Below are 27,696 nucleotides of genomic sequence, written 5' to 3' on the forward strand. Positions count from 1 at the left end.
AAAAAAAAAAAACTCGCAAAGTGCATCGCAAATTTTTTTTTTTTAAAAAGCCGCCTCAAAATCGAGCGTTTTCGGCCGCGACAATCACAAACCCCTATCCCCCCCCCAAAAAAAAAAACCCTGTACAGACTGATAGTTAGTCACATATTCTATTAAAATGATCAGATGTTCATTAAACATGCCTTTTTGATTGTTCTTTACCTTCCATTAGCATGATTTTCAAATGGAATGGAAATAAAGACCTGGAGGTTTACGTTTTTTGCGCAAACAGAAAGCTTTAAAACGTTCCCTGATGCCGGTTTGAGATCTGAGCCTGCGACCCGTGATTTTATACTAACCAGAGTCACCACGCGCCATGTTGAAACGAATCACCGCGTGAGCGCAAGAATATCAGCGAAGAATGGACTTCCTGGAACGATGTCCTTGTCGAGTCAAAGACATGTGAACGGAGAGATTGAGACGTGCTGCGTAGCCGACACGCCACAGGAAGGAAGCTGCGTTACCTTACGAGGTTATTGCAAGCTAGCTAGTTTAGCTAACCGGTTCTTGTAGCCAACGAGCTAAAATTCCATGACTGTAGTATCCATTTCTCATCTAACTGTCTGAACCGGAATTTTTTTTTTTTTTTTTTTACACTGATCCGTTAAAATAAACGAACGGAAAACTTACACTTAGGAATCAATTTGTCCACCCGCGATGTTGTTACGAAGCATCCTAGGTCTTTCGTTTCATTCTCATCGATGTCACGGTTGGGTCGAGGGTTTGGATCGGGAATTCTTCCGGATATTTGAACCGTTCTTTTCTTACATTCTTCTGAGTCGGAACGGAACTTGGGCAGTGAGAGTTGATGTCGAGACGCAAGATTATACAAGAACCCATACTGAAAAAATATCCCATTATGTGTCCTGAGTTTCAAGCTATAAGCATAATGGAAGTCTTTTGGTCTCAGCATGGTCCAGGCCATTCTCGGTGCAACAACTGAAACAGAAAGTCCGTTGTCACGTCAGTCATGTACACTCGGTGTAACATTCATCAGATTTTTGGAAAGTTGACGAAGCGCTCTATTAAAAATCTGAAGATCATCTTAGATCAAGGTCCAATCCTGGTGGTTTTTACCTCAGCCTGGCCGAGAAGCAGCGCATGTACTCGGTAATCCAGCGATCGCCCGCTGCGGAAAGCTCGGACCGTCGCAACTTCTCCAGATCGGCCGACCTCGCTCTCCGACGCTCCGAGGCCCGGTGTTTTTCAGAATCGCGGCGTGTCTGGACCCCGACGTCGGCCCGGTGGATCTGAAAGGGAATGAGAAAAAACAGAAAAACAACCACATTTTTTCATGTAAACTCACAAACTTTACATTCCAGGACGTAGCCGTAAGGTACCCCTGCAACACAAAATGTGAGGGTTAAAAGGTTTAATAATGATAACGAGTCTTTATTGGTCACGTATACATTAAAGCAGAGTGAAATTCTTTTATTCGCATACCTTAGCATGTTAGGAAGTTGGGGTCAGAGGTGATACAGCACCCCCTGGTGGAGACAGGGTTAAGTTAAAGGCCTTGCTCAAGGGCCCAACAGTCATGGGGCTTGAACCCCCGACCTTCCAATCAGTTACCCAGAGCCTTAACCGCTAGGCCACCACTATCCTTTTTTAAGGTTTTGCTGCTTGGACGGCTGCTTGCGGTGATTGATACGATGATTGATACGATGCTAATCTCAAAAGCCCTGCCCACAAGTCACATATCGCTTTGTTCACTTTTCTGGTCACAAGCTTCAGGTCAAATGGGAATACGAACGCTGACAAAATGAGCGTTTTGGAGAAGGATTGTAAAAAAATATCACGGCATCACGTCTTTGTAGCGGCGAGTGAAGGAGATATTCTGGCGTTTCTCCCGACGCGTGTTTGCTAGCAGGCTACGGTCGGTGGTTTGTCACTTGTAATGTCTGTCAAATGAGCCGTGCAGTTCTTGGCCGTTTTTAATAACGCAACATGCCAGGCTTAAAAAAATCTGGTTCGTGAGACTACCACAGCACTAACCGTATTATTTTCTATCCAGATGCAAATTCAGACTCGTGTCCCAAACCCAAGCTAGTTTACTAACAGTTAGCTAGCTGGCTTTTTAAAATAAATGACGTCATCGGACTGGAATATGTATTCGACTAACAGTTTAAACTCGCGTTTGAGGAGAATATCGACGGTATTCCGCCTCACATTTAAAAAAAAACAAAAAAAAAACCACTTGTATGTTTTAAATTTTTTTTACACTTGTTAATCCGGTTAAGGATGCGTTAGCATGTGGCGCTCCGGTGCATTTAAGCAGCAGATGTGGCTGTGCGTCGGTAGACTTTTTTAGTTTTTTCACGTTTGCCCTGCAAATGTGTTAATTTCCTACACAAACGAATATCTGTAACACCCGGTGTATAGTTTCATTTCATTACATCGTGTAGATCCGTGTATATCTGCATCGGCATCGTAGACGTATACGAATACCGGATCTTGTCATCGATCCAGAATTCCCATATCTGTGCATGTGTAGTCAGGACTTTCTGCAGCAACCAGTGAAACTTCTTTACGCTCCCGCCGCATTTCCGATGTTCTAATTAAGTGAATGGAACGGGTCGGATACCCGACCCGACCTCGGCTCAGCCTGAATAATTTAGAATCGTGTGGCCGGTCGGTAGAGCTGTGATATCCAGTACGTCTGGTATCTCTGGATGCTTCGATGAACAGGGGTTTTTTAAAGTAACACTTCACCTGGAATGCACGGACGGGGACAGGAGAACAGAATCGAGGTCATGCGGGGTGATCCCTGCTGGAACTGATTTCTTATTGGCTCGGTCCTGTAAGAAATTACAGACTGCCTCTGAGTAGATTCCGGTCCAAGGTAGGGGTTTCGAACAAGCCCCCCCCCAGAAAGGCGTCTGTCTAGACAATCCTATCACCCCAGCATTACCGCGGCGACACCCGTGAGGACGTCGATAACGTGTCACTGTTCGAAGTTCACGTGAAGCGCTTCATGTACGCCGTCGCTGCTACGCTGCGACAGAACGAAGCTATCGTACGTCGTGATCTTCGACGTCGTCGTCATTTTTTCTCTCACACCGAGCCGTGCTTTGTGTTCGGTCGCAGTCACGAACGCCGTATCAGAACGCTCGGGCTTGGTGACTCACCTCTCCGGCGGACGCCGAGCCTTTCATGTTGAGCCTCCTCTTCTCCCTGGCCTCCATGCTCCTCTCGGTCCAGTCGTAGCGGATATTCGAGCGTCTGTTGTCCCGGTTGGACGTCCTCTCCGCGGCGCTGGCCGGCGGCTGGCTCTTGGCTCGGATCGGTTTTCTCAGCGTGGAGTCGGTGGACTCGTCGGTGTCGAGTTCACGCCGGGGGACACCGGGTTCAGACCGAGGAGCCCGGTGTCTCTGTCTCACTCCGAGCTCAGACGGCCCGTTCGCTGCGACGTGCTGGTATCCATTCTCTGAGATTCATAAAAAGAAAAGATTCCGAGTGGATTCACGCACTGACGTTGGACCACGTTCATACAGTTAAGTCAAATCATGGGAAATCTGCTTCGATCGTAGTAAACGAAGTCGTACTTCCGTACGAGCTATACGAGTTCTACACGTACAAACAAAGTAAGGAATCTTAAAACTAACGTATGGACTGTACGTCCTATAAATGAAGGTATTAAATCCATCCTTCGTCTTGCACGTACATACTGTAGGCTTCTTTTTTTACGTCAAAAATCATCCTTGATGCCTCCGGGGGACCGCTCCACTGTCCTCCATCGTTAACCAGGACAAAGTTCAGCGCAGGATCACACGCCTGGACACCTTAAAAACCGCAGGACTGGTTTTTAGTCCCAAAGGAGCACAAGGCTTATTTTAAAGAACTACGAGACCCAGCTTATCACGGAGGGGACGTCATGTCTTTATAATCGGAGTCAAAACTTGATGTTTAATCTGAACATTACATGGGTGTAGCCATCATTTCAGATGTGAGGGGGGACAGAATGTCAAGGCTTTTCCTTTTTTTCTGACCTCTGTCTAATTAATGGCTTTTTTTTTTTTTATCTCTTCTGGCTCTTAATTAATTGACTTAATACGGAATTCATGACGCTGTACTTGCATGTTATATTGTATATTGCACTATTGTTTAAATACTGCGAATTGGGTTTAGTGTACATTGTACTGCATATACTTCATTCTATTCTATTCAACAGTCCACGGTCCAAGTCACTCAATGCACAGTGCTGCAAAGAGAGTGTAATGGAACGAAACTAACAGACACGTCAGTGCACGGAGACCTCAGATCGGTACAATAACACGTCATATCGACAGTAAAGGAGAACGTTATGTAACACGCAACGCCCGTTTCGGTATAACGGATCTATACTTTTTGGGTGGAGATGTCTCGCTGTCCAGGAGGCGAGCTGGGATCGAGGAACCTACCTACGGGATGCGAGTTCTGCCCCGGCGTGTCCGTGTCCTGTTCCGTGTTCACCTTGGGCGTCTCTGCGCTCTCGGAGGAGCACGGGTGCGGGTTTGAGGACTCCGTCGATCTGTCACCTCTGACCCCGGGGCTGGACCTGCCGCTGGAGTCCGACCCGCTGTCCCAGCTGTCCGCGAACAGCGGCCGGTGCGTCTGCTCCATCACCCGGCGGCTCAGCCTGTACTTCACCGAGTCCTGGTAGCACTTGGAGAACGTCTCCCATTTCGGCTCGCGGAACTTCTTCATGTACTCGGTGCGGACCTTCTTGGCGGCCGCGTTGCTGGGGCTCGTCATTCGGGCTGGAATCGACGCCGGGCACCTTGCACAGGTACAGAGGACGAGGTAAAACGTAAAAGTGAGCTGGACACTGATGAACAGGATCTAATTCAACACCGTTGCTCCAGTTTCTCTGCAGCAGGACCCGCGCGCGCTTCTCCGATTATTTATTTATTATGTCTTACATAATACATACACCGCAGTTTCCACACTCAGTGGCAGTTTATAGGCTCATGTTACTGCTGCTCTCGTACTGACTACAGTTTACTTCATATATATATCTATATATAGCCTATATATGAATAATTCCCCACCACTGTGTGTACTCATGCATGCATAATTAATGGACTAGTTTATTATTTGCTCATTAATAGCTCGTAATTGCATGCGCATTTGGAGAACCTGTAGAGAACCTGTAGAGAACACATGTGGAGAACATGCTGGAGCTGTCTGGATGTCTGCACTACCTGCGCTGAGGAGGTAAACAGCTGCGCTCTTACCTCTCTGGCCTCTTTAAACTCCGAGATTCGAGCTGAACGGAAACACGCCGCTCCACGTCATATCCTCACGCGTTCCTCGCGCATTCCTGCAGAAAGCAGGTGGGGATTTCGGAGAAGTTCTTGCGTTAGGAAGAAAGCAGGTCAGGGAGTATTTACAATCCCATCAGCACCAGCAAGAGCAGAAGGATGTCGCGCCCTGTGCGCTTGACGGTGCGCATGCGCGAGAGTAGAGGAACGCGTACGGGAGCGCGCGCTGGCGTGTATGTTTTTCTGGTGCGAGGCTCGCGTGAGCGCGCACACCTTTCCGTTTCCACCTGATGATGCAGTGGAGGAGAAACATATCAGAAGATAATCAGACTGGTGATTATACTGCTTTTTAAATGAGCATCATGTCACTGGGAATGTAATTACATGTAATTATCAGCTTACCGGCTGTATACTGAACAGCTCTGATAACACAGTAATTAGGCAATTAATTACAAGGGTGTAATTAAAAGGGGGTTCCCTTTATACACGTGTTAGATTTTCTGATAACGTTCTGATGACATGCAAGTTATTGACATTACTAGAACTATCATTACTATTATCATTATCATCCAGTTTCTATACCGGGGAACCTGGAGCCTATCCCAGGGTGCACGGGGGACGAGGCGGGGTACACCGTGGACATGGTGCCAATCTATCGCAGGGCACAATCACATACACACTCACACACCCATTCATACACTACGGACACTTTGGACACGCCAGTCAGCCTACCATGCATGTGTTTGGACTGGAGGAGGAAACCGGAGTACCCGGAGGAAACCCCCGCAGCACGGGGAGAACATGCGAACTCCACACACACAGGGTCACGCTGGGAAACGAACCCCTGACCCTGGAGGCGTGAGGCGCACGTGCTAACCGCTACCGCAAACCCAAATTTACAGCACGACTGAATACAAGCAGGATATAAAGCAACCAGAAGAACGAAAATATGTTAAAAAGAGATATTTTATTATTTTTTTCCCCCATTTTTGGTATGTTGATCATCGGGCAGAAAAGAAGAAGAAAACAAACAACAACAAAAACACGGACAGGAGTAGAAAAGGACTCGAGACAATCGGATACACGGTACAGTGGTTGAAAAGGGAAGCGTTGTGTTGCTGAAGGATGAAACGTTTGATCGCCCGATCCTTGGTGTCCGGTCGGTGTCACTCTGCTGTCGTAGCTTAATGACGCTGACGATTGGTATCGGAATCCTTTTTTCCCTTCCCGGCAGTAACGTGGTTCCTTCACGTAAAGTTCATTCACATAAAGGAACATGGTTCCTTCACGTCAGTAAATAATCCCCATACAACAGAGTGTACACGATTCCTTGTTTTTACCCCCTGTGTTGATATGTCTGTAATCTGGGAGGCATGAATCTGCTGTTATGAAATAATGACAGCTCAAAAACCCGTGAGAGCGAGTTCCCGAGCGAGAGGTCGGTCCGGTAGAGGCCGAGAACTTAGAAGCACTTGCGGTGGACGATGGTGGGACCGGCCTCGTCGTAGTCCTGCTTGCTGATCCACATCTGCTGGAAGGTAGACAGGGACGCCAGGATGGAGCCACCGATCCAAACGGAGTACTTGCGCTCGGGGAGAGCGATGATCTAGACAGAGGAGGGGAAACAAAATGAGTCGGAATGACGATTGGATAGAGGAGTGCGCGTTTATTCTGTGCGTCATGTTCAAAACAGGTGTCTCGTCTGTGTATGTGGCACTAGTTAAATCGATGTGTCGTATTTATCGCCGTGAACTCATAGTTCATCGCTGTTCGGTCACGCTAGTCTCTTATCCGGACCTTTGTAAGCAAGGAATTTCACGTATTTTTGCTGACTACGTCTGATATGATGATTGATAGTACTGTGGTTGATTAAAAAACCTAGAGAAGAACATACCTTGATCTTCATTGTGCTGGGGGCCAGGGCAGTGATCTCCTTCTGCATACGATCAGCGATCCCGGGGTACATGGTGGTGCCGCCAGACAGGACGCTGTTGGCGTACAGGTCCTTCCTGATGTCAATGTCGCACTTCATGATGCTGTTGTAGGCGGTCTCATGGATGCCAGTGGACTCCATGCCTGCACGTGGAGCATGAGTAAACAGCTTTTAGCTTTCAAGTCCAGAAAGATAGAGATGTTGAAAAAGCTTGCTCTGGTACGTACCGATGAAGGAAGGCTGGAAGAGAGTCTCCGGGCAGCGGAAACGTTCGTTGCCAATGGTGATCACCTGACCATCGGGAAGCTCGTAGCTCTTCTCGAGGGAGGTGGAGGAGGCGGCGGCGGCCATCTCGTTCTCAAAGTCCAGGGCGACATAGCACAGCTTCTCCTTGATGTCACGCACAATCTCACGCTCGGCTGGAAGGAACCAGATATTGAATTTTTTTTAAACATCTCACTTTTAGGGCTGCACCCAGAAATGCCATTTAACGAGCGATCGGATGAGACACACACCAGTGGTGACGAAAGCATAGCCACGCTCAGTCAGGATCTTCATCAGGTAGTCAGTCAGATCACGACCAGCCAGATCCAGACGCATGATGGCGTGGGGCAAGGCGTAACCCTCATATATGGGCACATTGTGTGTCACACCGTCACCAGAGTCCAGCACAATACCTGAACAGGGTCAACACACACACATATATTTATATATATATATAAAATGACTCATTTTAAAGAAGTGGTTTATAATTTTAGCACCCTCTGGCGCCCTCTGCTCCCTACAAAGTAAAGTGCAAGGGAAACTGACAAACTTTGATTTCTCCCCAAACCGAAATCCATCCGAACACATCTGTTGTTCTTATTCTTTTCTGGTTCAAGGGAGAAATGACTTAATATTTAATGAACATGTAAAACTTTAGAAAATTATGTTCATGCAAGCGAATCATAAACCGATGTTGGTTATGATACTTACCGGTGGTACGGCCGGAGGCGTACAGGGACAGCACGGCCTGGATGGCCACGTACATGGCGGGAACGTTGAAGGTCTCAAACATGATCTGGGTCATCTTCTCACGGTTGGCCTTGGGGTTCAGGGGCGCCTCTGTGAGCAGGATGGGGTGTTCCTCAGGGGCCACACGCAGCTCGTTGTAGAAGGTGTGGTGCCAGATATTCTCCATATCGTCCCAGTTGGTGATGATGCCGTGCTCAATGGGGTACTTCAGAGTCAGGATACCTCTCTTGCTCTGGGCCTCATCTCCAACATAGCAGTCTTTCTGACCCATACCGACCATGACACCCTGGAAAGAGACAAGAAATACAATCAGATGGAATGCATCTGTACTCATCGACAGATCTTGCTGTATATCTAAATATCTTGCAGATATTTAAGCAATACAGAAACTACTAATTAAAGCTGCTGCACAGTTTGAAAAGCGCAGATATATTTGTGGCTGTAGTGAACAAAACCTCAGGAAAAGAACGTTAGCATTAGCGACGCTAGCTCTAATTATGTTTTATCATTCATAGTCTGAGGTGAGTGCTATGGTATGGGTATCACGATACATTATTTGACAGCTTTACATTGTTTTCGTTTCATTGTTTCGTACAAAATGTCTATTACTATTTTTTTTACAGTATTTTAAGCTGCTTGTCGACGTTGTCGGACACCTGCAGATCCGCTACAGGAGGAAATAGTGGAACTGGCTCCTAACAGCCACCAGGTGGAGCCGGAAATGACGTCTACGGTGAGTGCGGAAATGTATAGCATCCCAGGACCAACCTGGTGACGAGGGCAACCGACGATGGACGGGAAGACGGCCCTGGGGGCGTCATCTCCGGCGAAACCAGCCTTCACCACGCCGGAACCGTTATCGCACACCAGGGCGGTGGTCTCTTCGTCGTACCACATGTTGAATGGGTTCCTGAAATAGAAGCACACGATGAGGAATGAAACAGACACACACACACACAATACACCTAAGTGTGTATTCTAACCTATGCCTACTGGGACTACATTAAAAGTGCATATATTTTAGTCCATAAAAAAAAAAATTCTCCTCCTGTTATGTTTTTTGAAATGTGGAAAGAAGAAGGTGCTCAGTAAGACATCACCGTCACTTCATTCATAGTCAAGCACACGCGTGAAAGGTTGGGTTTCAACGATTTGACTTTTTCTCATCGTAATTCTATTTACGATTACACGTGTTCATCACGGCAGTTAGTAGAGACAATGGGATGCAAGCAAAGAAGCTAATGGACACGACGAGCAGTTTACGTGTGTATAAGTGAAGGGGCGGCACTCAGCATCGTCTGTACTGCAGGGTGGATTTCACGAGTGCACATGACTGAACAATTCTGCAAAACTCCCGAGACCGCACACCGTGTAGAGAAGTTTGTTCATGTTCATCTGAGGATAACGCCTGAGAAGGCCATGTCATGTCACTGAGATCCGTACAGAATGTTTATCTGCGTACAGACACAAACATGTTCTTCTGTTCGAGGTTCGTCTAAACATCTTCCAAGATCCTAAAACTGTTTGAACTGCCTCAAACCGCTTCTTATGGGTATACAGAAGTATGTCGTGCTCTGCGTTTCATATCTATAGTAGCGGTTCAGCACGAGCACTTCAGAGCGCTCTCATTATTCTCTCCTGCTTTATTCTCTCCTGTATTAACCGTCTTTCTGTAATAAACCTTTTTACCTTCAGAGGACGAGTCTCCGAGCGTTGTCTAATTTCCACGAGAATTTGGCGTCTCCTGTCTGGGCTGCGCGAGTCTTTTCAGCTTTTCTGGACAACAAGAAAACCAGAGGACGCACGTAGAAAAGTTTCACCCCGAAGACCGTGTTAACACGCAGGCGGTTTTCCCTTTATTGTGCAGAGTGAAAGACCGACGCAGCCCGTACCACTGACTGCTAGGAATCATCAAGAATTTAGAATTTAGAATTAGAGTTTTATGAAGTCATGGTGTATTGCTGTCTGTGTGGATGGGAGTCGAGATTTTAGAATTAGAATTAGAATTTTATGAAGTCATTGTAGGATTGAAGTCTTTGCATGGCGCACACACTTTTACCCAAATTTGGTATTTAGCTGATCGTGGTGACGGGACTAAGTGCCTAAGGCGACGTGATTTCTATAAGTCCCACATAAGCCTGCAAAGTTCTTTAGTAGACTGTTGCTGCAGATTGGACGACAGTTAGTAGTTAAAAGCCCGTATGCCAAGATATTGGCCGCGTCTGTAAACCGTTCTGTATCGCCTTTCATCAGAAGACTAAACAGTGCTACCCACACGACGTCACACGTCCCCGCGTCACGCAGACACATAATGATTGTTCTATCATTGAACACATGCGGTCTGCGATACGCAACCCTCCGCAGACTAGCGAGACGGGGTTTGATTGGCTGAACTCAGTACTCGGGGGATGAGGCTCGTGGATGTTAACCGTCTGTCTATCAATAGGTGCAATAATTCTTCTCGTCTTGCTCATCTTGCCTTGTATTGTTGCTCTCGTTCGGAGCGGTCTCTCACGCTCGTCGAAATCACTAATGACCAGACGCTGATGTTGACACAGACTGAGTACGATCCCTATGATGACCAACCTGACTCGTATCCTAAACCTGACCGGGTATCAGATCCTCCCAGCGTCACTGACGACCCGCTGACCTCCATTTCACACCTACTGTAAATATTCCTTTGACCATGACGACTCTCATTTCACCCTAAAATGAGCTTGCTTGACGACAGGATACTTTATATCCACAAAAACAGATTTAGCTCCTTCTTTATGTCTGTTTTATGTTTAATAGAGTGTGAAAGGATTCTGAAGTTCTGATGTATTCACAGCATAGTAATTTCTCTGTGAATTTTAGTTATCATATTTTGTAATGATGAAATGGAGGAAAAGTGAGGGGAAATGACTCATTTTTACTTTGTAATAAGTCTGAGGATAACGCCTGAGAAGGCCATGTCATGTCACTGAGATCCGTACAGAATGTTTATCTGCGTACAGACACAAACATGTTCTTCTGTTCGAGGTTCGTCTAAACATCTTCCAAGATCCTAAAACTGTTTGAACTGCTCTGCGTTTCATATCTATAGTAGCGGTTCAGCACGAGCACTTCAGAGCGCTCTCATTATTCTCTCCTGCTTTATTCTATCCTGTATTAACCGTCTTTCTGTAATAAACCTTTTTACCTTCAGAGGACGAGTCTGCGAGCGTCGTCTAATTTCCACGAGAATTTGGCGTCTCCTGTCTGGGCTGCGCGAGTCTTGTCAGCTTTTCTGGACAACAAGTAAACCGGAGGAGGCACGTAGAAAAGTTTCACCCCGAAGACCGTGTTAACACGCAGGCGGTTTTCCCTTTGTTAAGCAGAGCGAAAGATGCAGCCTTACCACTGACTGGTAGGAATCATCAAGAATTTAGAATTTAGAATTGAGAATTTAATGAAGTCATGGTGTATTGCTGTCTCTACGGAAGGGAGTCAAGATTTCAGAGTTTAGAATTAGAATTTTATGAAGTCATCGTGTATTGCGGTCAATGATATAAGAAATAGCGTGTATTGCATTGAGGGAAGCATTACATGGAGTGATTTCGTATGTCGTGCTCTGCGTTTCATATCTATAGCAGCGGTTCAGCGCGAGCGCTCCAGAGCGCTCTCATTATTCTCTCCTGCTTTATTCTCTCCTGTATTAACCGTCTTTCTGTAATAAACCTTTTTACCTTCAGAGGACGAGTCTGCGAGCGTTGTCTAATTTCCACGACGGTTGTTAGCCTTTTATGGCATTACAGCGTTATCTGACATTGGGGTGATGTACATCGGCTCGTGTGAGCCAAGTTTACTTCCAGAAACGACAAAATGTGACTTGTGGCTTTGGCTCTGATTTTTACGACAAAGTATTGGTGGGGTAGAAGGAGAAAAAAAAAAAAGGTGGCGAGTGCAGTGTGTGTTCCTCAGCAATTTTCCGTGGCGTGAGAGGAATAAAACGCTTCAGGATGTGCCGTGATAAGAAGATAATCTACTTTGTTGAGTGGGTGTGGAAACTACTGAAGTACTTAAGTGTTGTGTTTCATTAAGTATTGTGAAGCGACCGATCTGTTATGTCATCGTGACCAAGTATCACAGAGCTCAGAGAGAACAAACCAGCGTGATACACAAATACGTCGTTTATTCCTTAAAAAACAAAGAAAAACCTCACGTGGAGAGAAAAGCGTGTCTCTCACACACACACACACAGTAGAAAGGTGTAGCGCGGAGTAGAGGACAGAAAGGTCAGGTCAGGTCTGTGACGGGACGAAGTGCTCGTAGTTGGCTCTCAGCAAGAACTCGAAGAAGGGTTTCGATCTGAGAGCGTCCAACTCGTCCACCTGCAGCAGCTCTTTCACATCGGGCAGGTACTCCTGCAGAGGAACACCTGGCAACACACACACACATTTTACTTTACGGCATTTTTCTTTGATTATATTTTAGTCTGTAGAGTGGATGGACACTTGCACGCTACCTTCTTGAATGAGTTTCTGGAGAATTTTAACAAAGATGCTGTCTCTAGCCGCCTCCAGGGGATCATCACTGACGTCTGAGGCTGACCAACTGTAATTCATACAGCAATAATAATCAACACGCACCAATAATAATCAATAACAGTCAAATCACACTCGCAGCTGAAAGAGACAAGACAAAGAGAATGAGAGAGAGAGAGAGAGAGAGAGAGAGAGAGAGAGAGAGAGAGAGAATGCAAAAGACAGACGGACAGAGAGAACGACAGGTCTTACTTCTCTTTCCAGTCTTTCTTCAAGGCTTTGCTGAAAATCGCACACTTCAGAGCTGTAATATCCACAGCGTCCTCCTACAGACATGAGGGAATAGCTTATACAGCGTGTCTCTCTCTCTCTCTCTCACACACACACACACACACACACACAAATGTAATACCTTGTCGATGTACTCCAGCAGGTCGAGGGCTTTCTTGAAGTCGTACTCATCGGCTCCACGGTTTTCATCACATATATACAGCTACACAACACACACACACACACACACACACACACACGTTTTCACAAAGTAAGTCTGTGTTCAAATTAAAACGCGATCATCACACAAGTCATTTCTAATCGCGTCTGTCGGCCACGCCCCCTAGCGGAGCCTTGTGAGGATGTGGACCGAAACAGAACTGAAACAAACGAGCTGATTGAGGAGACACGTGTGTGTGTGTGTTCGGACACGAAATCGCTACATTAGCATTAGTGCAACGCTAAAGAAGCAAACTTCATACAGACTGGAGTAAAGATGGACAGGGTCTTGCTTCTCATTCAGTGTTACGTGTGTGTGTGTGTTTACATTAATAAGGTTATGGGCATTCAGTAGAGGCATGGTGTCTGGGTTCAGCTGCTTGTCCTCCAGCAGCTGTTTGGGAAGTGTCTCCTGATGAAGTAGGAAGCGCTCCTGCTCCACAATATCTACACACACACACACACACACACCAGAATGAAGGTCATATCAACAACAGAACGTAAGGAAACATCATGAATTAAACCTAGTGTGCACCTGTAGATGAGGGTGTACAAACTTTTGCATGCAGTTCTAATTAAGATGAAGGATGAGGGTGTGGTGGAGTGTGAGCCACTGACCGTTGACCTGCTTGCGCTGCAGTGCTTCGGGCATGTCTGAGGCCAGAGCCGTGAGTTTGCTCAGCGCGAGAAGAGTTTTCTTCTTGCTGAAGTAGCGCGTCTCTGTGTTGGCCTGGCTGTACAGAGTGTGGTGGGCCTGCAGTGGGAACACACACACGCTTAGGTTAAGGTCAGTCTTGTCCTTTGTGTGTGTGTGTGTGTGTGTGAGTGTGTGTGTGTGCGCGTCGTACACTCTGGAAGTCCTGCACGTGGGTGTGGTGCAGCCAGCTCAGGTGTTCGTGGGCCTGCAGGAAGCTGGCGAGCTGCTGGTGCTGAGCGATGGGCTGAGACAGCAGCTTCCCTCGCTTCCCCTTCTCCATGTACCAGCGGAACAGGAAGTCCGCAAAGTTCTACAGGACAAAACGCACACAAGACACCTTTTGGGCCAATTTTCAGATACAAAGTGTTTTTAAGGATTATACGGGTACTCTAGAACCCTGCTCCGTTCGGTTCTGCGAGAAAGCCTTCCATCTGACTCGATCACGATTCAGAATAAACGGTCCGATGTGTCGTGAGCAACCGAGTTGTTGTTCTTTTAATGCCGTGCCGGCATCAAGGCGAGTAAAACAGGACGTTCCTTAAAACAATGAAATGTGACGGGGGGGGGGGGGGGGGGGGGGGGGGTTGAGGGGGTGTGGCTGTGGGTGAGGGGGTGTGTCTATGTTACCTGGTCAGCGAATTTATTCATGTAGTGCTGCAGGCGAGTCTGGTTGTCCGTCTGCTCGCACATCTGCACCAGGATGTCAAAATCGCAGTACTTTTCAGCCAGAGCCGCCACCCACTGATACTGACCCAGCTCCACTAATCACACACACACACACACAAAACATTTATTGTCAATCAGAGATGACCAGCTTCCCTGCAGCACAGCTAATTAGCATAAGAAGTATGAAACTAAAACCAGTCCCACACCGCTACAGGAAATGAGTCGCATCACGTGGTTCTGCTGCCGGCTAACGACCGCTTCGGTTTTTATATTTACATATTCAAGAGAAAAACATCAGCGGTTATTATGACGAAACGTCCGACAGGCTCAGCTACTGCATCCTGTTATTATTATTATTATTATTATTATTATTATCTATAAATTGAGAAATGTCAGATTCTGGGGGTCGTAATAGAGACTCCTTCAGTGCTACTGCGACACTTTCAATTCAAATGCAAAGGGATTTCGATCGAGCGGCTTTTCACGTGTTCTTAAATGTGGAAGCGAGTCTAGAACCCGGGAACTCACGTAGCGGCGTGAGCAGTTCGGATCGCCGCTGCGTGTACTCCATCTCCAGGGCGTTGTAGCGCTCCTGTTGCCCGGGGCGGCGCATCGAGGTGAGCTGGGCCACGTAGCCGCCGAGTAGCGAGTCCAGTAGCGCCACCAGCTGCTCGCTAAGAGCGTTACGGAGTCCCGAGTCGGCTTGAGGGTACACGCTGCGCAGGATCACGTCATGCTGCCGGGCGATGACTGTACGAACTCCGCCCACTCCACCCGAGGCTGCAGCGCAGACACAGAGAGAGAGAGAGAGAGAGAGAGAGAGAGAGAGAGAGAGAGAGAGAGAGAGCACGAAAAGCAACAAATTAACGGCATTTCATTTGGCTCACCTCCTGGTCCATACTACATGTCAATAGATTACTATAGCAACATTTGTTGCTATGGTAACATCCCACTTTTAATTTGAATGAACTTTTCCACACAGATTAATTGCAACATGAACAGAGTAATCTCACTCGACAATTATATACAACAGGCTGCCATTCAAACGTTAGTCGTGATCGTTGTCATGGTTACGTAGTACGAGGCGCTTCGAATTAAAACCCGAATTAATGGAGTGAATTATTATTATTATTTTTACACCTAGGACGTCGGAGTGTTTAGTGTTTGTCCTGTTAGTGTTGCCGTAGTTGAGCACTGTATTATTATCAGTGTTGGAGTTCATGTTGTAATTACCGCAATTAGGAGATTCCGACTTGTCAGAAGCGTTCACGTCCTCGTACAGCTCGTAAACTAGGAATTTCCCGACAGCTCCGACTTGCTCCGCCGGACCGCTGCAACGTCGTGCGGAAACACTCAAATCGCCGGCGGCTTCGGCAGCAAACCGTAGTCAAGTCGCGTAACTTCTCGTAACGTTTCCGTGTCATAATCTGTATAATCGACTATCGTTGACGTCTCGACGATACGAGATTAATCCGACAACATCGTCTGAACGGCTCAGAGTAGAACGTGAACGCAAACGGACAGCTTTAGAAATTCATTAAGAAGGTCCCGGGACGTCATTTCGAAAGCGTCAGTGCGAACCCTCTTCAGGACTAAAGCGACTGCAGTGTTCGTTCCTCATCAAAATACTCTAATTCGTGGAGTAACAGGTTTTAACATAAAAAAAAAACCCTATGATTTATCTTGTGCTTGGATGTACGAGTCCACAGCAGCTGCTGTAAGGAATACTTACAAGGAAACATTTACAGTCTGGGAAATACAGCAAGAGTAGCAGTGTGTCTCGTACCTGTCCACGGGATGTACTCCGGCTCTGGAGCGGCGTTTTCTGCTGCTCTGTAGAGCGACGCTTTAGTCTCTCTGTACTGCGCTGCTGCTTGGAGCATGTCCTGAGCACCACACACACACACACACACACACACACACACACACACACACACACACACACACACACACACACACACTTTACATCTCCGCACCATAAAGCAAAAATCCAAAATTACAGCCAAGTGCAAAAGTTTGTACCCCCCTATTATTTCTGGGTGGTGGAAAATGGAAAATGCCTCTTTATACTAATTAATCTACAAAAAAAACCCCACACACAAATAAAAACGGACGTTCTGGGTTTCGACAAGTTCTTCAGCGACACATCAGAGAAACAGTTTGAAGACGTCCATCTTCACACTTCTCTCCAGACATGAAGTTTGATGTCCTACGTGTGAATGTTAGAATAGATACGCTGAGAAGAAAAGTGTGTGTGTGTGTGTGCATGTGTGTGTAAAACAGTTCCAAGGTTGAGATCCTATTAAGGCAAATCAAACTGAACGTTACTACACGCTGTTCGCCCGTTTTTCGCTGCCCGTTACGTTAGTTTGTCCGCTTGATTTAGTCCTAAGGGCGCGCTAACTTTCGCACTCGACTCCGTATATCCCAACGTGCGAAACGTGGACCCGTCTCACCTTGATGATGATGTTGACGTTGAGCACGACTTCGCCCCACTTCACCGAGGTCACGGGGTTCTCCTTCAGGCACTTCTCCTCCTCGTCCAGCAGCGACTCGAAGATCGAGGAGATCCGAGACACCTGAACACACACACACACACACACACACACACACACACTCAACATAAGAACAATAGAACACCGCAACCCGAAAATTTAAACGGAAACCACATTATAATTTACGCTATACAAAATGAATGAATGAATAAATAAATAAATAAGTAAGTAAGTAAATAAATGCAAACACCTGGCAACCCGGTATCTTATCTTAATCGCTAAAAATATTAAATATATAGTTGCTATTTTAACTATTTATGCAAATTAAAATATATGTAAAACCATAACTATTCAACCCCAATTCCAAAAAAGTTGGGACGCTGTGTAAAATGTCAGTACAAACAGAACGTGATGATTTGCGAATCTCGATAGAATGTACCGTTTTAATTTAAATAATAAGGTCATTTTGAATTTCACGGCCGCGACACATCTCAAAAAAGTTGGGACGGGGGCAACACAAGGCTGGAAAGGTAAGCGTTACTGAAAAGAAACAGCTGGTGGAACATTTCGCAACTAATTAGGTTAATTGGGTGTAAGATGATTGGGAATGGGAAAAAAATAATTAAATCTTAGAGAGGCGGAGTCTGTCAGAAGTAAATATGGGACGGAAACTGGATGGAGTGCGTTGATGGTGCTGAAACAGTATAATTACATACTACACATTAAAAACTAACGAATATAAACAAAGCTTAAAACGTTTATGATGTACCTGTGGCCGTAACAGTAGCGATATGACGACAGATGTGTACATTATTTATATGTTTACGTCTCTGACGTGCGCCGCGTTTCTCTCGGAAGACGTGGTTACCTCTCGGAAGAAGACGTCAGCAGGCGTGAGGTTGGAGGGCACGCTGGTGCCGTGTTTCCTCAGCGTGGTGGCGATGGCGGCGTTCACCAGCTCCAGGTGCTTGCTGTGGTGGTTCTTCAGCGCGACGGCCGCCGACAGCTTCTCCGCGTGTTCGCACAGCAACAGTCGCGTCGCCATGGGAGACGAGCGCGTCGTGGTCGAGGTGAGCCGGTCCAGGAGCCCGGTCTGAGAGAAAGGCAGGGGGGAAGAAGAAGAAGATGATCATTTTGACGCTCCAGCAGCAAAAGAGAAGTTGTAATTGGTTGATATTTTTATTCACAGCTCCAGATTCAGGAGTCAGCGGGTACTGACCTGCAGCAGGAAGTCCATGAAGCAGTGGTGAGCTTTCATTTTGTCCTCCAGCTGGTGCAGCAGAATCAGCGAGGTCCGAGTGAAGCCGGCGTTCTCTGGAAAAGGGGAGAAATGTGAAACCTCAAGAACAAATAGTACAATTCCATACAGACTACACAAGTCACGTTATATTTACAACTTTAAAAAAAAAAAAAGTTTACATTTCCTGACCGCGAATATTAAAAGCGGTTCAGTTAGCCGTTGATGCTCGGGGTCTTTAGTGTATGTCTGTCGGTGCCATTACGTTTTCTATACATAAAGAATAAAGTGCTAAGCTAGCCTGCAAATGCTATTTCATCAGATAGCTATGATTGGCATGCATGGTATCCAGTTGCTTAGCAACAGCGTTCGATAACTTTAACCACTCGACCAGCTCAGCTTCCGTGATTAAAAATAAATCACGAGTCGCGATGGTAAAGCGTAATCCTCTTTTTTTAGTTCGTGGAATTCAGCGCTTTTCGTTTAAAATACGGTTTCTCTACTCGCTAGGCTAGCTCGCGTGGTTGTCGGTGCCGAGCAGAATCCGAGCCTTCGTCTCACGATTACCGTGACGTGAAAGTTGTGTAATGATTTACGACAATTTAGGAGAACTTGGACTACAGGAGGACGTCCTCCCAACAGCTCACCATCGGGCACGGACTCGGCCCAGCGAGGATCCGACGCAGGATAATCGTCCACCAGGTCCAGGTCGATCTGAGTCACCAGCGCGTCCAGGTCTCCTCCGGCCCCGCCCTCTCCGTCGTCAGGGAAGAGCTCGTCCGTCATCTTCTGGGCCTCCATCACACGATTGCTACGGGGAGAAATAAAATAAAATTAAGTAAAATGTGGAAAACCCCCCTGCTGATTCAGGGTTGGAGAGATTTCCCAGGATGCAATATGGTGTGTGTGTGTGTGTGTGTGTGTGTATATAAAGTGAGAGCTGCTCACCGGCAGAACTCCAGGAAGGCTTGTTTCAGCAGCTTTGTTTTGTCCTCTTGCGCTACCGTGTCCATTTTAGGTGGCGTCTCCAGTGGAGTCCCCTACAGCAGGAGACGTATATTTCAGTTATTTTTAATCCCTAATCCTCCGATTCCAGTCTGATCCTAAGGGTCCGATGCAATCCTTGTATTCTGATCAGATCCTAATCTTATCATCCTAGTCCAATCTTTGTTCTCTTACTCTGGTCTCGTTCTATTCTTCCAAAATTTCCAACCCTCCAACCCAAGCTGGATTCTATTCTGCCAATTCAAGTCGGGATTTCAGGTCTAATCCTCATCCGCGTATCCTGACCGGAATTCAGGACGGGCTTCTCAACCTCGAATTCTGTTTAAAATTCAAGTCTGATCCGCATTCCCAAATGACAGTCGGAGTTCCTGTCTGATCATTCCCAAATTCTAGTCTGATCCTCATTCCCAAATTATAGCTGGCGTTCCTGTCTGATCCTCATTCCCAAATTCTAGTCGGATCCTCATTCCCAAATTACAGCCAGCATTCTTGTCTGATCCTCATTCCCAAATGATAAGGTTGGAGTTCCTGTCCGATCCTCATCCTCAAATTCTAGTCTGATCCTCATTCCCAAATTTTAGCCGGTGTTCCTGTCTGATCCTCATTCCCAAATTCTAGTCTGATCCTCATCATCAAATACTAGTCGGGATACAAATCTGATCCTCATCCCAAGATTCAAGTCAGAATTCCGGTCGGATCCTCATCCACGAAACCTAGTCTAATCCTCATGCTCTAGATGGAATGCAGGTCAAATTCTAGTCTGATCCTCATCTTCATATTCTAGTCTAATCTGCATTCTAGTCTGATCGTCAGCCTCTAGTAGTAATTCGTGTCTGAACCTCATCCTCAAATTCTACTAGGATGACACTCGAGTCGCATCTTCAGCCGTAAATTCTTGTCATAACCAAAATCCGATCCTCATCCGCACATTCGAGTCTGATCCTCCGACATAAATTCTATTCAGATTTTTACCTTCCTAATAAAGTCAGAACATCTTTATCCTCAGGTTAAAATTCGAAATATTTACGACGCTGCGAGTCTTTTTAGTCAGAGTGCTGCTCGTCCTCACCTCGGGTCCAGGTCCGGCCAGTGAAGTACACAGAGAATCCTCCATGGTCTCTGGCAAGATGGAGACGCTCTCTCTGGGTACCACGGCAACCAGACCGTTAACCTGGGAGAAGAAAACGGGAAGGTCGGCGCACACGCCGCCGCCACGGATACGGTCACCTAGAAGGGCCAAAAAACAAAAAAAGAGAGTGACTGGTATGAGAGTGAGAGTGGGTGTGAAAGAGAGAGAGAGAGAGAGAGAGAGAGAGAGAGAGAGAGAGAGCGCAGTACGGTCTCTATGGTGATCATACCGGAGGCATTAAAGGTGAGCTTCTCTTCTGGTAGCCCGCTGCGCCCGGCGCCGGTGGTGCACGTGTACACCAGGTCCTCATTATAGAGATACGCTGCAGGACTTTTCACCCGCGGCAACACCAACCTCGTCTTATGGAGCTCCTCCTCACTCTGACGAGACCGAGAGAGAGAGAGATTTGATTATGAGGGAGATAAAGGAAGACATTCACTACATCAAAAGACGTCGTTTGCATGAAACGCTTTCATAAAACAGCAGAATAAGTCCGTATTAAAAGGAAATATGCGAATCGGATGCGAGCAGAGTTCTCATCAGGACCATTTTAAGAGCACGGCTAACTCCGCCTTCAAACTTAAGGCCACGCCTCCTGCCCGAATCTGATGACGACGGGACGGCAAAATGTCGGCTAAAGAAAAAAAATTCTGGCTTCGATTGTTTTTTTCCCTTTCTCTTCACATGTCTCAGCTGTGCGACTACAGAGGAAAACCGCGTACGTCTTAAATAAATAAATAAATAAATAAATAAATAAATAGATAAATAACTGTGTTAGTTCTGAGTTCACCTGAAACGCCGGGTTGTACTTCGTGACCTCTACAGAGAGTTCGTCCGTCACAGGTAGCGTGGAGTCCGGGAGCGTGACCAAGCAGAAATACGCCAGACACGGCGTATCGGCAGGATGCCACGCTGCAGCCAACACCACCAAGCCGGCGCTGAGGAGGGCATAAACATAAAAACATAAAAAACCAGCTCATCGACACCTCCGGAAGAGTACGCTCCTCACAAACCTACAAGCCTTCAAGATACTCCTGCTGGTTCTAGATAAAATCCGATAAAATAACCCTTTTAATGGGAACCCTTAAATACCCCCTTATGCGTAAATACACACACTCGGTAGCACGAGTAGGCTACGAACGTTTTTCCCCTCTTTTCCCCCAAATCTACAGGATTTTCATGAATGTTCCTTATATAAACGCTCGTACGAACGGTGTACGAATAACTATCCAGCTTGGTAGCTGTTTTCGTATCGTTGATTGTATAGTTTACTGTACAGACTTTTATTATATCGATTGACTTTGTAAGAGAGTAAGTACAGCAGCGTGACCACTCTAACTATGCTCTGCGATGAGAGGAATGAAGCCGATGAAGCCTACTTCAACTTGACACGTCCATACTTTTATCCGTCTGTGCTAACCCGGAGGAACACACGGTGCGGGTCGGGCCTGAGAGACGGCCGGCGAGACGTCAGCGGGTTACTCACCGACTGAGCTGCATGTCCAGATACGCCACGTTCACTCCCGCCTTCATCTCAGCGTAGTTACTCTCCGAACCCTGAACCACACACACACAGGCTTATAAACAGAGAGGTCACGACACTTAAAGACGTTTCTATGATGCACAGAACGAATCATGATATACAGGCAGCTAAGAAACACAGGATTTTGTTTAATACAAAAGGTTATTAAAAACTGAAATTCACATTTTTAACAATAAATACTAATGTTGATTTTTTTTTGTACTAAACTTTAATCTGAAAACAACAGTTTAGAATTTCTTCAAAAAAAAAAAAGAAAAAAAAAAGTTATACACAATATCACAATATCCCTGATATCTCAGAAAAGTGTACTGCGAGTTATTTTAGAATGTTAGATTCTGGATTCGTTACACATAAAGTGAAATATTTCAAGCCTTTATTTCGTTTTAAACTTGATTACGGCTTACAGCTCACGGAAATCGAAAATCCAAGGTCTCAAAATATTCGAATAAAGTATTTATAATAGAGAAATGTCGACCTGAGACGACTCTAATCAGGTGATTAACTCGAAACACCTGCGAAGGTTTCCTGAGGCTTTAATCTCTCGGTCTGGGTCAGTACACACACAATCACGGGGAAGATGGAAGTTAATGCTGCGTTTCATTTGGAAATCAAGGTTCCGGAGTCTGGAGGAAGAGCGGAGAGGAGCAGAATCCGAGCTGCTTGAAGTCCAGTGTGACGTTTCCTCAGTCGGTGATGATTTGGGTTACCAGGTCATCTGCTGGTGTTGCTCCAGTGTGTTTTCTTAAGTCGAGAGTCGATGCAGCGTCTACCAGGAGATTTTAGATACTTCATGCTTCCGTCTGCTGACGAGCTTTATGGAGATGCTGATTTCCTGTTCCAGCAGGACTCTGCACCTGCCCACAGTGCCGAAACTTCTAGTAACCGGTTTACTGACCGTGGTGTTACTGTGTTTGACTGTCCAGCCGACTCGCCTGACCCGAACCCCATAGAGAATCTCTGAGACACCAGACCCGACGACACAGACGAGCTGAAGGCCGCTATCAAAGCGACCTGGACTTCCAGAACACCTCAGCAGCGCCACACGCTGATCGCCTCCACGCCACGCCGCATTCATGCAGTAATTCGTACAAAAGGATTAAAGTCCCGACGAGTATCAGCGCATAAATGAACATACTTCTCACAAGGTCGACATTTCTGTATTATAGTACAGATTGTGTCGCAAATTTTTTTTTTTAAATGCCGCAGCAACAATCACGCATCGTTGGCCGAAACACTCACAACAAGAAATGTAAAAACCCGCAAAATCCTGCACGCACGGCGTAGTATACGATTATGATGAACCGACGCATTAACACATCGAGTACTGATGATCTATTCTCCAAACACGTTATCAGATTCCGTCTCTCACCCAGATGGCGTCGGCGATGCTGTCGGAGAGGCTCGGGCAGGCGTTCCAGCTCAGGACCTGAACCTCCGTGGTGTCCCCGACCTCCCACTTATTCAACCCGCACGTACTCAGAGTGTAGAGGCATCCTGAGTCCGGCACCCACAGCACACTGTGGACCTGAAACACACCGGTATCGGCGAGAAGTCGGGTCAAACCGCGATCTGATTGATCACCATGGCAACAGGCTCTGGAATTATTTTCCTGATCACCTGAGGGCTATAAAACCCAGTACTATAAATTAATATTAGTAGTATTATCATTATATTTAATAATCTTACGGCCGTGTCGGCTGGAGGGCCGCGGAGACCGAACAGACTGGAGACGCGGCGTCCGATCCCCGACAGCACCCCGTGTCCTTGCTGCACTGCCCGCTGATAAAGCCTTCCGGAACCCTCCATCCCCACCCTCAGCAGCTGCCCGCGGTACGAGGACACGACAAAGCTGCCTCCCTGAGAACAGAAGAAGAGAACAGATTAGTGTCATTTCGTCTTTAACGACACGCTCGTTCTGTCGTTTCTATAGTAACGGCACATCAAAGCGCGATCGTTGACATAGTGACGTTTTCTGTGTAAACAGTCGGGAGGTTTTTGAGAACAGACTCACCCTGACTGCTGTCACGTAGTTACACAGGTGTCCTCCCAGATCAACGTGCATCTCTGTGTACGACCCCTCGTGGGCCAGACTGGGCCAGAACCGGGCCAAACCGTCCGGGGACACGGCCAACACACACACCGACTGCCACACACACACACACACAGAGAGAGAGAGAGAGAGAGAGAGAGAGAGATATGAGATTAATCGACAGATAAATAACCCCAAACACAGGTGACGATGCTCCGTTTCCATATCCGTCCTGTAAATACCTCACTACAGGGTGCACGGTATGGGTCTAGGTTAAAATGATTATTTAAAGATGGGTAGAACCGAGGACTCTTCTCGCGCCGTTCAGAGCCGACTCTGGATTCACATGCTGCGAAAGAGGACGAAAGATAGAGGAGTACCTGCACCGACGCCGACTCCAGCGCAGAGGACGAGCTGATGGAGATGAGGTCGGCGCTGTAGGCGTAATCACAGGGGGACAACTGCAGGTCTTTACACACGGACAGCTACACACACACACACACACACACACACACACACACACACACACGGGGAGCAAATCTGTTTCAGTACACAGTGAGGTTTTGATTTTGTAGAAGCACCTTGATTTACTACATCATTATAGAATTACTGTAGAAGTAATAATAATAATAATAATAATAATAATAATAAGAAGAAGAAGAATTTACTATTCTAAATATCTGCTAAGTATCTACCAGTCACAGGTGTATCTTAACCACCCCCCCCCCCAAAAAAAAAAAAAAAACCACAAAAATACCCAGATTGCCCCGCCCACCAGTTCTAAATATTTGTCTTGGTGTACCTTCGCTACAGCAGTCTGACAGATCTTCCAAATGATCAGCCTCTCCCCACACACCATCCACGCCCAGCCCGATTCCTCCACCTTCACCGAGATCTGGTCATCCCCTACAGGACGCACACACACACACACACACACACACACACACACACACACACACAGACAGACACTTAAGGAATTACATCATGACACAATCACAGACCTAACGGCCTAACCGAGCTCTCGTACCTTCTGCCGTGGTCAGAGCCTCCATCACTTTGACCGGCAGAGACGACCCGAACGTCTGCACGTCGAAATGGTCCGAGTCCACCGCGGTACAGCTCTGCACCCGTGTGGGAGTCGCTCGGCTGCAGGACGCAACAAAGGAGAGACAGAGAAGGAAACAAGGAGGTGACATTAAATCAGATCCATAAATCGTAACTTGTAAACATTGGGTGCGTCTCATTTCGTTCCCTCACCTTCCTGCCTCTGACGAAGCAAAGAAAGAACACGAGAAAAAACGGAAATGACCAGAAGACAGGAGAAATCGAGAACAAAGAAAAAAATATATTTCAGGAAAAATGTTTTAGCCTGAACGAGATCCTCCTTGTTACCCGACTTCTCCGTTTTTGAAAGAAACCGACTTTTAATCGCGAGGATTCCGTACCCGTTATTTATTTGAATTTGTTTTTGCATTTGTATTCGAGTCCTATATTTGTATCCTTTATTGTAACTCGTCTACAGTTACACCACAGGCGTACGTCACACGCACGAAATAAAAACCCTCTCGTGTCTCCTCGTTCCTTGACTCCGCCGACTGTATTTTACGGACTCCTACTTCCTTAAAGATTTCCCGAACGAACGATAGATTTCTGGGTCACGAAGGTAGGCTCATGGAGGCGTCAGTTTGATTTTTTTGGGAAGCACTTCTTGAAAGGAACCAGACTGAAAAGGTAAACCGTTCTCTCCTGGGTAAAACCGGATAGAGGTGAAATAAATCCTGAGTCCTAGGATGAGCAACAGGACAGTCTTCATGACTACAGCAGCAGCTCCTAGGTACAAATCTACTGTACATTATCAACTGTCCACAAGGAGATAGTCATTAGTTTTTTTATAAATAATAGTGTAGAGCTAGAAAGTGATCTATATGGCCGATACTTGATAAAATGATGACTCAGAGCTGCTACTCAGCAGGTGTATCCTAAAATCTGGCAGCTCTTGTGTGTATCATAGACCATTTTATACACAAATAAGCTACAGTATTCAGGAACTAACAAAAATAACCATTTAGTTTGCCGTCTATGCGGTTTTGTCAGATAAACACATACTATTTAGTGTGTTTAGGACATGTCCTGCAGCTGTGTGTGTATATGTGTGTGTGTGTGTGTACCTGGGAGTGAGGGAAGCTCTGCGCGGGGAGAACAGCAGCCCTGACGGCGTGTTGACACTCTTCCTGCCGCCGGTTCTCGCTGTGTGCCGGCGTCCCGAGCCTGAGGCTCCGCGGGGAGTGAACATCCTGATTCGCTCGCTTTATATTTCTAACCACAAAACTACTTTTAACTCCGAAAAACTAAAAGTACGCCAAATCATCCACTGTTCGTTTGTTTTTAATGTAGCGCGCGCACAAATGGATGAAAGCGCGCGCACGATTTACGTCACTCTCAGGAGAACGGCGTCGCGGAAAACAAACGTCACTCGTAGTCGAAGCGGAAATGGAAGCGGAGGATAATATGGTTGAATAAACAAAGGATACGATATGTTTATTACTTACGTAATAAAATATTTTTAAGTATATTAAACGTTTATTACTTCGGGTGGTTTAGAATTAAAACAAGACGCAATTTATAATAAATAAAAAATAAAATCCCCCCCCCCCCAAAAAAAATGAGATAAGAGTTTTCACAGCCAGTCGCATCTACAGTGATGGTTGATCATTTTATACGTTTACCTTTCCCCGGTTTTGATAAGGTTTACACTACAGAATATAAGATTTCCCCATATCTACAGATTACACGTGTTTGAAAAAGACTGAGTGTGTTTTGTATGCAGTGCCCCCTACAGGCAGAGACCTGTATCTACAAAAATAGTATAACCCATAACCCCAACCACGTGGCCAGAGTCAAGCACAGAAACTTACCGTTTGTTTATTTATATTTGTGCTACTTACTTCCTTACCTACATACATACTTAATTACCTACTTACCTATCAACCTTCATACTTACTTATGTACCTATATACATACACACCTACTTACTTACCTATGTACTTCCTTACCTACCTCCTTGCTTTATTACTTGTTTACTTCCTTACCTACCTACCTACCTACCGACTTACTTACTTACATATGTACTTCCTTACCTACTTCCTTGCTTTGTTACTTGTTTACTTCCTTACCTACCCACCTACATATTTACTTAATTAAAATATTAAAGTTTGAGACAGACCTGTATGTGTTTATGAGCTGTTCGGTTATGGTCCATATTCCTCTTGGCAAATCGTTTTCAATTCCCAAGGTTATGAGGGTCCCTCCGATGGACTCACAACGTCAAAATCCTTCCTAAATAAAGTCATGAGATTGACTGGGCCATGCAAGCACCTTCACCTTCGTATTTATTTATTTATTTATTTATTTATTTATTTATTTATTAATTACATGTTGACTTATTTTGGCTGTATGTTTGGGCTTGTTGTCTTGTAAGAACGTCCATGTTCTCCCAAGATTCACTTTCTCTCTCTCACACACACACTTTCTTTTCGCTTTCCTGTTTCTTTTGCATCCCTTTGTTTTGTTTCCTTTCTTCCTTCTTGTCTGTCTGTCTTTCCCTTCTGTCCTCTCCAACACATTCTCCTCTAATATGTCCTGGTACATCTCTCCATTCATGTTTCCAGGTGC

The 27,696-nt window shown here is 46.1% G+C and overlaps 3 protein-coding genes across 6 annotated transcripts; all 3 read right to left on the bottom strand.

Annotated features, from left to right (window-relative positions):
* Positions 1–121: 121 nt before the first annotated feature.
* On the bottom strand, positions 122–4,794 carry ccsapa (centriole, cilia and spindle-associated protein a). 2 transcript variants are annotated; one of them, XM_017457207.3, is made up of 4 exons: positions 4,440–4,794; positions 3,168–3,466; positions 1,117–1,289; positions 122–978 (listed from the first exon to the last, which is right to left on the bottom strand). In XM_017457207.3, exons 1-4 carry the CDS (start codon positions 4,771–4,773, stop codon positions 918–920), a joined length of 867 nt encoding a protein of 288 aa, XP_017312696.1. In that variant the 5' UTR covers positions 4,774–4,794; the 3' UTR covers positions 122–917. The 2 variants fall into 2 exon arrangements, with proteins under 2 accessions (XP_017312696.1, XP_053532253.1); XM_053676278.1 differs by lacking the exon at positions 122–978 and having other exon boundaries at positions 1,113–1,289.
* Positions 4,795–6,232: 1,438 nt separating this feature from the next.
* On the bottom strand, positions 6,233–11,990 carry acta1a (actin alpha 1, skeletal muscle a). Of its 3 annotated transcripts, none has more exons than XM_017457381.3 (7): positions 11,937–11,990; positions 8,998–9,139; positions 8,191–8,515; positions 7,731–7,892; positions 7,443–7,634; positions 7,177–7,358; positions 6,233–6,888 (listed from the first exon to the last, which is right to left on the bottom strand). In XM_017457381.3, exons 2-7 carry the CDS (start codon positions 9,124–9,126, stop codon positions 6,745–6,747), a joined length of 1,134 nt encoding a protein of 377 aa, XP_017312870.1. In that variant the 5' UTR covers positions 9,127–9,139; positions 11,937–11,990; the 3' UTR covers positions 6,233–6,744. The 3 variants fall into 3 exon arrangements, with proteins under 3 accessions (XP_017312870.1, XP_017312869.1, XP_017312868.1); XM_017457380.3 differs by lacking the exon at positions 11,937–11,990 and adding an exon at positions 11,411–11,633; XM_017457379.3 differs by lacking the exon at positions 11,937–11,990 and adding an exon at positions 9,919–10,130.
* Positions 11,991–12,362: 372 nt separating this feature from the next.
* Positions 12,363–26,888, bottom strand: nup133 (nucleoporin 133). The gene is made up of 26 exons (XM_017457373.3): positions 26,193–26,888; positions 25,052–25,170; positions 24,827–24,930; positions 24,405–24,509; positions 24,007–24,138; positions 23,682–23,852; positions 23,365–23,520; positions 21,939–22,009; positions 21,243–21,390; positions 20,682–20,832; positions 20,393–20,550; positions 19,267–19,358; positions 18,966–19,129; positions 18,301–18,395; positions 17,950–18,174; positions 17,043–17,165; positions 16,373–16,472; positions 15,115–15,366; positions 14,548–14,681; positions 14,072–14,230; positions 13,842–13,977; positions 13,552–13,670; positions 13,147–13,227; positions 12,987–13,060; positions 12,716–12,804; positions 12,363–12,628 (listed from the first exon to the last, which is right to left on the bottom strand). The coding sequence occupies exons 1-26, from the start codon at positions 26,315–26,317 to the stop codon at positions 12,492–12,494; spliced, it is 3,420 nt and encodes a 1,139-aa protein (XP_017312862.1). The 5' UTR covers positions 26,318–26,888; the 3' UTR covers positions 12,363–12,491.
* Between the last annotated feature and the right edge of the window lie 808 nt (positions 26,889–27,696).

Source organism: Ictalurus punctatus, chromosome 26, assembly GCF_001660625.3.
Source record: "Ictalurus punctatus breed USDA103 chromosome 26, Coco_2.0, whole genome shotgun sequence".
NCBI classification, from domain to species: domain Eukaryota; kingdom Metazoa; phylum Chordata; class Actinopteri; order Siluriformes; family Ictaluridae; genus Ictalurus; species Ictalurus punctatus.